We start from the raw sequence: 12,632 nt of genomic DNA on the forward strand, positions 1-12,632 counted from the left end.
GAGCTTCACAGATGGTATCTCTGTCCACACAAAAACATCTACTCTTAAATCTTTGTAAATATAAAGAAGAGCTATAAAGGGAACAAGACAAAACCAGTGAGGTCTCTCAAACCAGTCCCTTAGAGAAGGTCAGATAACTGAATGCCAGCAGGCTGGCTTAGCCAGCAGGCAACAAGCACTGCAGAATGTGGGATCAGTCAGATCAAAGGCTATGGATAAACCCTCCAACATTAAACTGATGACAAGGCATGAGGTTTAATGACAACAGCATTATGAAAGATTTAATCAGGTTGCTGCCATTTGAATAACTGACTCTAAACCCTGAATGACCAAGGTCTACCTGATGTTGATGGGGAAGGAATTACGTAAGTGTGACTCAGAAAAGCACATGCCAGATACTGAACAGCGGGGGCTGAAAGTAAGAGCCATAGCATGATGCTAAGCAGGAGGTCAAGGAGAAGTGGAAATTGTAGTTTCCTACATCAGGCTTTTGGGTTCCCTTTGTGTCACCTTTTACTCCATGAACTACAGCTGGAAAGAGAGACTAAGAGTCTCCCTTAGATAAAAAGCCATTAAAACCACAGAAAACCCAATCAGACTTTCTCCTTTCTTGATGAAAACAAGAAGATCTGAGGAAGCCTGACCTGATAGCATTGATAATAGAAAAAGAAATGGCAGAAATTACTCTGCTTCTGTTCCTTTCATTGGTAAGCATGTCTGAGGCTCTGTTCTCAGCAGAGGATGCTCACCCTCTGCCAGAGCCACTGCTTCTTCAGTGCAGCACCCACCTGGACCCCTCTGTGGGTGTCACAGGATGAGCAGCATGGCTAGACAGGAGGGCGATGCCTGCAAGCAGCCACAGTTGTGCTGGTTTTCACACTCTCTGCATGCTTTGGAGACATGGCTGCAGGTAACAGATAAAACTCCTGGTGTTTCAGAAACAGGCAGTTAATGGTAGTGCCTGGAGGAAAGCAGCATTCAGCTCTAACCTGTGTTGCCAGCCTGTGCATCACTTGTGCTGCCACACTGTCACCTTGAAATCTTGCCTGATCATGCAGCTTGTAAAGAGATATCTGCAGACCACAGGGGCCTAATGGTTTCCAGAGGTGGCCTGCTGGGAATTAATTTCATTTCATCTGACATCCATCTTTCGGCCAGAGCTGCCTTCACAACCTGTCAGGCACTCATTTAGCAGAGCAAGGACAGACCTGCCTTGTCATAGTTGCTGTGAGAGGCTGGTGGGCTGGAAACCTGCTGTCCCTGAGACACTGTAATTGTGAGCATTTTATTGCTCAAGGCTGCCTTGTATCGCTTTAATGTCACAATATGTCTATTGGAACAGCGTACCAAATGAAAATGTACAGACCCTGGTGTCACAGCCTCTTATCATCTGTGTTCAACTGCTGTTCAGGGAGTATTAAAATCTGCTTTTACTCAGTGGACCAGCACCCCTGAGGAGCAAAGCTTTTCTAGGTCAGTGGTTCAAAACCTGCCTGCTGCTGTCCTGAGCTAGTAGAACCACGTTGTTCGCATCTGTCCATAATGGAGCATCACAGGACCTGTGTTTCACTTTCCTGCCACCTGTAACAGTGCCTGAGAATCTGTAGACAGCATCAAGTGGGAGAAATAACAAGAGTCATCTTAGGGGAGAAATGCACTTCTCACTGCTTTCAAAAGGGAATTTCATGGTAAAAGAGCGAAACTTCTTGAAGTCTCTTTCTTTGTAAAATACTTGAGTGGGGTAGCTACCTAAGTGATCCATATGTCTGCATGCTTCTGCCTTTACAAAACAGAGGGGCTCAGGCATGAGCACATGATTCCCAACATGTGACCAGCAAAGTTTTGCATTTCACAGAGAACTTAAACATTTTATTAACAGTTTCCGCTCATTCCTCTTTTTTCACCTTCCCTCCCTAGGCATCATCTCTCCTGACCACTTTCAGCCACATGGCTCAGATCTGAGAGAAGTGAAATTTCCCTGCAGTGTTGTGACATGAAGCAGCAGGTTGAGGAGAGGAAAGGGCTGTCCCTGCCTTCTGGGAGAAAGGCTGCAACATGAAAGCATCCGTTTTTACACAGCAGCATATTTGCATAGGAGAGAAACTGCATTAATTCCCCTACAAGCAGGGCAAGTAGCCAGGAGAGCACAGCCCACAGGTTTTTATACACAACCGAACTCCTCTGATAAGCGGGAACTCCCTGAAGCGACATATGGTTACTCTCCTTGGGCCATAGCAGGTGTGGAGGCCACGTGTCCAGGATGCTGAACATCTCCTTTCCCAGGTAGCACATTAGTCTGGTGTGGGAAAACATGCATTGGCCTGCGCAGAGATGTTTTGGATAAAGTGCATTTCTGATTTTGCCACTGGCTGAATGAGAGATATTGGGTACTTTACATCCCTGGGCTTGTGTCGGAACTTTAATACTCTTTGCCTGCCTTAGCTCCTTGGCTGTGATCCATCTCACTTGATTGTACACATAGCTGGGCATCTATGCTGAGCTAGTCCAGGAGGGTCTGTCTGCAGGCAAAAGAAAGACACAGTCATCTCTAGAGCAGTCTTATGGATGAGAACATGATAAATCACTTTCTGGAGGTGCCAATCTTCTGTACTAACTGTGGAAAAAGATGAGGTGAGTAGCTTGGATTCTGTTCCGCAGATCTACATTTTGGTCAAATTACGGCCACATTTGGAGCTCCAGGCCTGCCTCTTCTCACACTTTTGGACAGCATCCATACATTTGGACAATGGAAACTCAGTCTCAGTGGGGAGCCAGCAGACATCAACAATGGATGCAATTATCGGGAATAAACATGGGAATACGTGCTCCGAAAAAGAAAGCTTTCCTTACAGCGCTGCTGTGAAAAATAACAGAACAGAAAGAAACTAATTCTGTTTCACCTAACTGCTGTCCATAAATCACCTCTTGGCAGCAAGCTCGACTGGTCCACCAAAGGGCCAATTAAAACAAAGGGAGGCTGAGCGCTCTTCATACTCAGGGTTGTGTTTTGTATAATAGGAACTGCAATTTGTTCCAAGAAGGTGGCATCTCTTGCCTTTCCAAGCAGAAAGGGATATCCATACCTGTCTGGCTCTGAACCTTGCCGTTATTCTTTCAGAGTATCCATGGCGCATTGACTGGCGTCCTCTCCAGCATGGTGTTTTACTCTCCATTGTGAGGCATGATGTATGTAAATGCTGGGTTGCAGAAGAAGCATAGTGACAGATGAACAATGTCATGAAATCCGGAAATCAGCATCAGGTATGTATGTATTTGTTCTTAAAATTCGGTATTCAGTATTGTAATGCACACAGAACTCCTTCAGTGTGTGGTACATTAAAGTCCCTCCTCAGGGTAACATATTTTGACACTTTCCCTAGGTTTGCCCTGCTGTTTGGTACATGTTCTGCCCTGAGCCCTCCCCACCAGCTACCTCCACCCCTCCTGCGCATACCCAGCCCTTGCCCCGTGGCCAGACCACCACCACAGAGTGGCCCAGCCCCATGCCACCTCTTGGCCCTGATGTCCCTCCTGCGCATCATCTGATGGGGACAACACCTGCTTGCCAAGACGGCCCTGCCACCAGTCATGCCAGCTGCTCTCCCGCCTATGGGGCTATGGCCTTTCCCCTGGGGCTCACCATCACTGCGTGACAGAGGGCTCTGGCTGGGTGTTCCCTGCCTCCAGGTCATCCCCAGCACGGTGGAAACCGCCTGCTGGCCCATCCCTGCTGGGGAGCCGTGCCCAGCCCCACGCACACCCTCACCGCCGGGTGGCTCTGCCCTGGGGGAGGACAGGGCACCACCTGGCTGCTCCCACTTCCAGCGTAGCCAGGGCCAGCCACTCTCCTTCCCTGTTTGCTTTCAGGGTGTTTGTCTCTGCCACTGTTCAGAGCAGCTGGACTCACCCTGCAGTTCGAGGAGGTGCAGCAGAGGAGGGCTGGAGGACACCATCGCCTTCCCCACAGCACGCTCCTTGCTCCTTTCCTCCCCCTTTTCCTTTGCAAGGCACTAGAGGTATTTTTGCCCCCTCTCCTTTGCCTTCTTATTCCCCTCCCTTCTGCCACCCACCTCTCTCCTGGGATCTCTCTCTAGCAGGTGGGAGGGAGCCATGCCCCACCTGTACCAAGACTCGAAGCCGAGGGCACCGGCGCTGCCCGGGGCTGCCCGGGCCACCCAGGGCTCGGGGATGTCCTACGAGGAGCTGAAGCGGGAGTGTCTGCACAAGGGGGTTCTCTTTGAGGACCCCGATTTCCCTGCCTGCAGCTCCTCTCTCTTCTTTGGTGAGAAGCCACCTATTCCCTTCATCTGGAAGAGGCCCGGGGTGAGTATGTGTTGCGTTCTCTCGTTTCATCCTGCCAAAAGTCAGATGCTGCTGCGATTTGGGATTGCACCAAACTCATGGCATGTTCAGAGAGGCGAAGTGCGGGAGGAAACCCTTCCCACCTCCAGGGCAGTGCGAGGTTGGGATGTCGTCTACAAAGGGCTCAAGCTATGGGACGAGAGGGCTGGAAGGCTGCACCCCATTTTTCAGTTGTAGCTCATTGTATAGCCACACTTTATGCATGTATATTTAGGTACATGCATAAACAACTTGCAATCAGCCTTCTCTCTTATATTATTGCCAAACAAAAGCAATTTTAAGATGAAAATAAGAGGACATGCAAGGATTTAAGAGTAAAATACATTATAATTATGTTCTAACTACAGAAAAGTCAAGTGTTGTTAGTGTAGGAAATTAATAATTAAGGTTAAACTTTAAAAATTTAAATCTTTTAACTTCTGGAGTATGAGCCTCTTATACTTGCATACTCACTTCCATCATGAAGGTCCAAGAGATTATGAATACATGCCATGGTTACTGAGCCATTCAGTAGTAGCCAAGGGCTTGATGAGTATCTCTTAATTCATCTTGCATAACAATCATTAATAATACAGTGAGAGCCTGAAGCTTCACTAGTCACATACCCTCAGATCACAAATGCAACATTACCCCAGGCTCCTTCTCCCCATATAACTCTGTAACTAATAGCCACAGAAAATTTGTGTCTGCATTTCATTGCTTTGCTAATGACTGACATTTATTCTCTTTTGCTTCATAGTCTGAAAGCTTCTCCCTTAGTAGAAAACTTTCCTTTGGCAACTCTGATACCAAAGGGAGAAAAATAACAAAATAAGCTTAAAGAAGTGTTTAAATTTTGGCTTAACTTAATCCACAGTGACAGGCATTCAAATGCCTCAGCATCTGATAGTTAACATAGTGCCACTACAGAGCATTAAAGCTATTACTCCTGGACAATTTTCAGCTATGAAAAAACAGGAGATCCCTACACATAGTAAGTGCAGCCTCTGCAGGCACTGCTGTCTTGCCTTGCCTACCTGTGCCCCACAAGCCAGGTGGACTGTGGGGCTGTCCCCCAGCACAGGATGGAGCCATGGGGCTGAGATGCTTTTGGAGTAGTGACTCTGGAGCGGTGACTCTGGAGTGCCGTGGGGCATCAAAAATACGAGTTCTGACACCAATCAGAAATAACAGCTTTTGGCCAGCCATTAGGTGCTAGTTTGTATTTTTTTTCCATTTGGAGCTTCACAGTAGTTAGACTTCACTGTAAAAACATGACCAGTACCAGCTGAGAGCTTCTGTATCTTTGCGCACGGTACCAAGGGACAACAGAAAGTGGTGTCTCTGTTGGAGTTGTCACAATTTTCATCAGGATCTTTGTATGCTGAGCTGGAAACATTTCCAGGATGAGCAAGTTACATGAAACAGGATCTGCCTTTATGCTCCAATTCCCACCACGCAAAACGGTGAACTTCTGTGAGCTGCACAGTGAGAAATAAAGCTGAGAGGATGTGTAAGGACAGGGTTTTAGTTATGCTCTTCTCTGGCTCCTCAGCGTTTAAGCTAATCAGTTTCATCTCTGGTATCTACTAGGAACAGCAGCAAAATAGGGACATCGTTACACCATTTTAAGTTAACACATTTTACTCTGCAAGTGGGATATAGGCTTGGAGCAGGTTCGTTGCTCAGCTGGTGAAGTTGTGGTGCCGGAGAGGGTGAGCACAAGAGCACGGCTCCTCTGCAGGGTATCAGTGTTCAAACTGCTTTTCACAGTGGCTGGTTTTCACTGCCTCTCCTACCAGTGTTTTAGAGTACCTTGGATGAAGCGCAGCACAATACATGCAGGTAGTTGCAGAGACAAATAATGTTTGTCTTCAGATTCACACCCTGTTAGAGTTTAATCTTTAGTAATGAAAGTAGCAAAGGCTCTCTTATTATTTTGACATGCATATACGTGCATGTATACATATTTGTACACAGCGTGAATAAGACCCTCAGCTAGCCCTGATCTTTAAATCTCCCACTGTAATCAGTGAGCTACATGGATCTGCACCAGAAGAATATCTGGCTTTCTACAGAAATCTTAAGTATTGTAAGATTCAAAAAGATATTTAGTGATTTTGTGTAGCAATCTCTTTACATTACAAATTGAACCTTTGCAACTGTACCTTTTCAAAATTTTAGAATAATCTGAAGAATAAAAGACATTCTCATTATATTTCCCCTTTTTCCTTCCCTTCCCTCTATTCTTTCTTAATTTATATTTAAATTCAGCTGTCAGGATAAATTTAACAGCTCAGTGTGTAGGCAAGTTAGACATATAATTTGAAGAATGAAGAAAAAAAAAGGTGTTTTATCTATACCAAATGAGTCAGTAGTCTACAGGAGGAAGTAAGACAGAAATTCTCAAATTCTCCTAATATGAACAGCCACTGGCAACTGGTGTGACAGGTACTGTACGCTGGAACTAGGCAGTGAAATGCGATCACAGAGATAAGGCCACCTAAACAGCCTCACCCTCAGCCTTTCTTAGGTCTCCATGTACCCCCTTTACCAATGCAAGACAGAGTTGCAGGGGATGCAATTTGTTTTCCTTTGAGTCTAAAGAAACACAGGTTTGATGTAGCATCAGGTGAGCCATGGGTCAACTTGTTTCATCTCAGTGAGGATTGCATGTCCCTACTTACAGGCAATGTCCTTGTGCAGGAGAATTCTTCAATTACTATATGCTGTGAATGCGAGATCCATCCATGGTTTTGCCAAAAGCCCTGATACACCATGCCTGGGGGCAACAAAACTCGTGAGGGATCTGGAGCACAAGTCTGATGAGAGCTGTTTAGCCTGGAGAAAAGGAGGCTGAGGGGAGACCTTATCGCTGTCTATAACTATCTGGAAGTAGGTTGTAGCGTGGAGGGTGTTGGTCTCCCCTCTCAAGTAGCAAGTGACAGGACAAGAGGAAATGACCTCAAGTTGCACCAGGGGAGGTTTAGATTGGATATTAGGAAAAAATTCTTAATGGAAAGGGTTGTCAGGCATTGGAACAGGCTGCCCAGGGAAGTGGTGGAGTCATCAGTCCTGGAGGTGTTTAAAAGACTTATAGATGAGGTTTTTAGGGACATGGTGTAGTGCCAGCGTTAGGTTATAATTGGACTCAATGATCTTGAGGATCTCTTCCAACCAAAATGATTCTATGATTCTGTGATTCTATGATTACACCATCCAGCCTGAAAATCCCTTTAAAATTAATATTATTTTTACAACATCCACTCAAAAACTGTAGAGTGCCATTTTCTTTTGTGTAGGAGAGAATGTGGCACAAGTCCAGTCAAAATCCTTTCAAGTCTGTCTTATTGATTTTTTAAATTATGTTTTGTTTGCTTTAGACATAGGAGATGGGAGAAAATATTTTTCCACATCACTTATAGAGCTGTGTAGCAAGCAATGAGCCATGAATCTAATGTTCAGACCCATGTCAGTGGAAAGGTTTTTCATCTCATCCCTTGCTAACGCAGAGTTTCTTGGTAACAGTTAAATACAGCTTTTGCCACGAGAATTATGTTCCCTGAGAGCAGTGATGCTGAAACAAGGCGTGTTATTAAAGATCAGCTATTTTATCAACTGATGTTATCTTTATGTCTAAAGACAATGAGCTGCATTTTTTATTGCTCACACCCAGTCCCCACGAGACTGGGTGTATTTAACAAGCAGGCGGGCCAGGTAAGGAGGAGCTGCTGTTTGATTTCCCTTTGCTCCACGCACTGGGGACACAAGGTGCTGTGGTACCTCCTCCCCGGGGCACCTGTGGCTGAGGCATGACCTGGCTGCCACGTCCTCCCCAGCAAAGGCAAACAAAAAGCATGCAAATCAGTTTCCTCCTGAATATTGCCTCTGCAGGGTGAGCTTCACAGGAGCAAGTGTGGGTTCAGCGAGGACCATGTCCTGCCTCCAGTGGTGGCCGACAGCAGATGCTTCAGAAGCAGGAAGCTCAACAAAACTGCCATTATCCTGCCCTGATGGTCTCACAAAATATACGGATACGAACCAAAAGCAACACAGTTTCCTTCTAGGCAAATAGAGGCCTTAAATAATTGGATGTGTTCATCTTTTTCTCCCCTTTTTAATTTTTTTTTTTTTTTTTTTTGCAAGTTTTTGCTGCTTATGTAGGGTCTGCTTCATGCAATAAGATATCACGGCAGACTGATTAACTACAGGCATATTCCTCTACTAATATATTAGATACCCTTTTCCTACCTTTTCTATTCACTTCAATAAATTGCATTCAATTTACAATTCAAGGGAAAGAAGTGAAAAGAAGGGAAAACCTACCACATTTATCGGTTTACCACTGTCATTCTTCTGTCCAGCTGTGGTGCTAGTAATTGAACTAAAACAATTAAATGAATGCTTGAGAATTGCTTTAATGCCTCTGTGAGCACCCAGTCCTCTGACATCTGAGCACACAAGGGTGGGTAGTCCTAGCTCCTCCTGAAAACTAACTCAGTAAAACAAACAAGGCTGCAGTCTACCTTTATTGTTTGCTTACTTGAGCAGGAAATAGTCTCATGGTTGTCAGACACTGTATGTTCCAGGTATTACCTACAGACAAATAAAGGACTTAATAGTGCATTTAAAGGTAAATTGCCCATTCTATTTTTTTTCCAGCCATTGGGAAAAAGAAAACAAATGAACAACTTTAGCCAGGGTTGTCTCCTAATATAATTGAGATTCTGGAAGAGGATGTGCTAGGATATTTTAAAAATTGCCTACAGATGAATAAAGAATGCCAGACTCTAATTAGCAGCCAACTAATTATGAAAAAATGAGCATAGTTGATTTTTTAATTGCTCTACATTATAACTAATTAGCAAAGATTCCCCACCTAGTTTTCGATAATACAGTTCATGTGGCACACGCCTTGCTGCATGTCTGGGCTCAGAGTGAATGTGATACTTTCCTGGCACGTTCTTAGTAATTTCTGTGTCTCTCTCCCACTTTCCCAGGACATTGTCAAAGACCCCAAGTTTATCCTTGGAGGAGCCACAAGAACTGACATTTGCCAGGGGGACCTTGGTGAGTGATTCCCCCTGGGTGGACCCACTCATGCCTACACCGCACACGGAGCAGCAGGAACATCCCTACGTGCCAGGAGATGTTGTCCCTGCTGAACTGGCGGGAGCAGTGAAGCTGAAGGTGGTGCCCATGCTCGCCTTGCCCACAGCCACCTCTTTGGTAGCACCCTCCCATCCATGCCAGGGATCATCCTGGTGCAGTGGGATTCAAGATCAGGGCAGCATCCCCACACGAGGGTACTGTGAACCCAGGGAGCCTTTTGTCCACCAGCACCTCCAAATTGCAGCACAGTGTGCCCTTGTCAGGCAGGGGACACCCTTCCTGGAGACACATGGGCTGTCTTTTGGATTTCAAGAGGGGTGGCAGCTAACTGCCGTAATATCTCTTCTGGCCTCTACACCAGCTTCTTCTCCTCTTGAAGGGAAGAAAATTAGGTTTTTTATCTCCTTCTCAATCCACAGGTGACTGTTGGCTATTAGCAGCCATAGCTTCTCTCACACTGAATGAAAAAACACTAGCAAGAGTGGTGCCACTGGATCAAAATTTTGGGCCAGATTATGCTGGAATATTTCACTTCCAGGTAAGATGCACTCCTGACACATCATGAACACGTTTCTGAGAAGTTGGTCATTACATGTCAGGGTCTATTTTGCAGTGGGCTTGCTGGTTATTGCAGAGGAGACACTGAAAAAACAGCTTACACTGTTGTTCATGTTTTGAGGAAAAACCTAGAGGGCTATGTCAGCTTCCCACGGGCACACACATAGCCACTTCTGTTCTGTGAAGACATATAAGGCTTTAGAAATCATTTCACATTTTCCTGAGCACAAAAGTCCCACTTAGGCTGTAAGGCCTTAAAGGAGCTAGACCAGAATCTGTAATCCATGTATGTCTTAAAGGTGTCTTGAACCACATGGTGACCAATTCTGTAGCTATGTGAGTGACATTATCCAGACAAGGAGCTACAGTACAGCTCTACATTTTTAATCTTAGTCTTTTCTTAAGATATACTATGCTTCCTTCAGAGCAGCTTCTCATGGTACAGTGGGAAAGAATGATTTACACATGACTTCTAATCAAGCCTGTGATAGTCACTAACTTACAATTAGAAGTGCTGGGACAACAGAGTCCTACCTTCAGGAAATGACATGCTGTCAGCAAATTCATGCCACATCCTTTCTAAATAGTTTTGGCAGCACAACGAATGGCTGGATGTTGTGATTGATGACCGATTACCCACCTTCAATGGCCGGCTGGTTTTCCTGCACTCAGCTGAACGCAATGAATTCTGGAGTGCTTTACTAGAGAAAGCCTATGCCAAGTAAGTCTCATTGCACATACATGATTTGCTATTTGTACATACATTATTCACAATGTGTACATGCATTATTCACAACTCAAGTGAGCAGCTTCTATCCAGTATTTTTTGTTGTTTGTGGTGGGGTTTTTTGCATTTGCTGCTGCCCTGATCTAAAGACGTTATGTCCAGCTTCCAGCACATTGTTAGATACAACCCTAGCTGATAGCAACAGAGTTGGATCAAAGCCTGAATCCTGCCATTTGTGTCTCTGCTGAGACCTCAATTGATGATTCTGGCTAACTGTGTATTTTAATATAATTCAGCAGGTAGCAAGCTACTGACAGGCAGTGATATTCAGTCCTTGCCAACCTGACAACTGGCACTAAAGAAAGAAAAGCCCCAGGCTTTGAGGATACGGAGAAATTAATAAATTAAAAATGCAATTAAAAAGGAAAGCAGAATGATCCCAATATATCCTGGGTACATTCTCGGATACTTCTTTTGAGTTCAGTTCCATTGCTGCAATTTCACACATGTGTGAGAAAGTTATCGAACATGGGTATCTTCAAAGTTTTGAAAGGATGTCTCACAGTCAGCATGTGTTTTCCAGGCTGAACGGCAGCTACGAGGCTCTGAAAGGAGGCAGTACAATAGAAGCCATGGAGGATTTCACAGGGGGCGTAGGAGAAATGTATGAGGTCAAAAAGGCTCCTGACAATTTCTATGAAATCCTAGAGAAAGCTCTGAAAAGGTGCTCAATGGTGGGCTGCTCTATTGATGTAAGTAAGAAACCGGGTCTGAATTTTTCCATTTAGTTTTGTGGTTTCTGTGTTAAAAAAACCTACTTTTTAAGACTGGTTAAATGAATGACAAGTAGATGGATATGCACTTAACTCTGCAAATAACAGCTGTGAACTAATAGATATGTGAAATCAATGTAGTCCTTAGTACACTTGCTTAAAATAAGAAGATTCACCACTTGCAGCAGGTGATGGCCACTGTATTTAAGGCAAAAATGACACAAGTATGAGCACACAGTGAGAGTGAATTGATTTCCTGGCCTATTTGATCACTTAACATTAAAATTTATCATAGTTTTTGAGGACTTACTGGTTCCAGAGACTATAAAATTGATTTTTTTTCAGCACAGAATTCTGTAACACCATCTGTGGGGACCTGAGGGACTCAAAACAATTTTCAGAATCGGCGTGTTTGTAAACAAGGGCTGGGGCTCAGAGTATGTCAGGTTTATCCCTCCAGAGACTGAAACCTCCACCTTTCCCAGAGAAAATGTTGCCAGTGGGTAGCACCTGCACAGGTTACTTACACTGCTCTGCCAGTGTGTCTGACCCAGGGTGAAAGGAGCTGCCCATGTACCCTTGGCTTTCTGGTGAAAAAATGCTTGAGCTGCTCAAAAGAAAGAGTGAAAGCACTGTTGCTGTTCCTTATTCACTGTGCTCAGTGGGAAAGGTGGTTCAGGAACAAAAGTGTGCCAGGTTTCTCCAGCAGCATGAGCAGCTGGGGAAAAAGGTTTCAGAGCAAATGAAAAATCCCACCAAGAACAGAATGTTTCATTTCCCTTTCAGGCAGTTTGTAACAAAAGCAAAAGAATTGCCCAGGCTGGGGTAGAAGGTGGGAGGCTTTTGTGTGTCCTCTACTCAAGAGACTGATTGTTGAACATTTGGCCAGGCTGAAGGAGACCTGTTGTCTGAAACCCACTGCCTACCTGAGCAGGGCTTTTCCACAAGCTCTCTCTTTTACTCAAGACTGTGCCCTCAACTTTGGGTTCAGTGTTTTCTGATTTGAGCTTCCCATTCTCTCCTGATGAAGCTTTGCTGCTTGCAAAGACTAATTAAGTATTTATTAAACTAGAGAGACAATGTGATACTCAGCTGACTGATGGGACCCTTCACTGCTATCA

At 44.8% G+C, this 12,632-nt stretch overlaps 1 protein-coding gene across 2 annotated transcripts in view; it reads left to right on the plus strand.

Annotated features, from left to right (window-relative positions):
• Window positions 1–3,937: 3,937 nt before the first annotated feature.
• The window catches only part of CAPN9 (calpain 9), a 29,575-nt gene continuing 20,880 nt past the window's right edge, over window positions 3,938–12,632 (plus strand). The window contains exons 1-6 of one of the 2 annotated variants that reach the window (XM_071806327.1): window positions 3,938–4,016; window positions 4,095–4,323; window positions 9,342–9,411; window positions 9,873–9,991; window positions 10,599–10,732; window positions 11,322–11,490. In XM_071806327.1, coding sequence (XP_071662428.1) covers window positions 4,111–4,323; window positions 9,342–9,411; window positions 9,873–9,991; window positions 10,599–10,732; window positions 11,322–11,490 — 705 coding nt within the window. In that variant the 5' untranslated portion in view covers window positions 3,938–4,016; window positions 4,095–4,110. Of the gene's footprint in view, window positions 4,017–4,087; window positions 4,324–9,341; window positions 9,412–9,872; window positions 9,992–10,598; window positions 10,733–11,321; window positions 11,491–12,632 lie in introns of those variants that run through there. The other variant, XM_065834026.2, reaches the window with a different exon arrangement.

Source organism: Patagioenas fasciata, chromosome 3, assembly GCF_037038585.1.
Source record: "Patagioenas fasciata isolate bPatFas1 chromosome 3, bPatFas1.hap1, whole genome shotgun sequence".
Lineage (NCBI taxonomy): Eukaryota > Metazoa > Chordata > Aves > Columbiformes > Columbidae > Patagioenas > Patagioenas fasciata.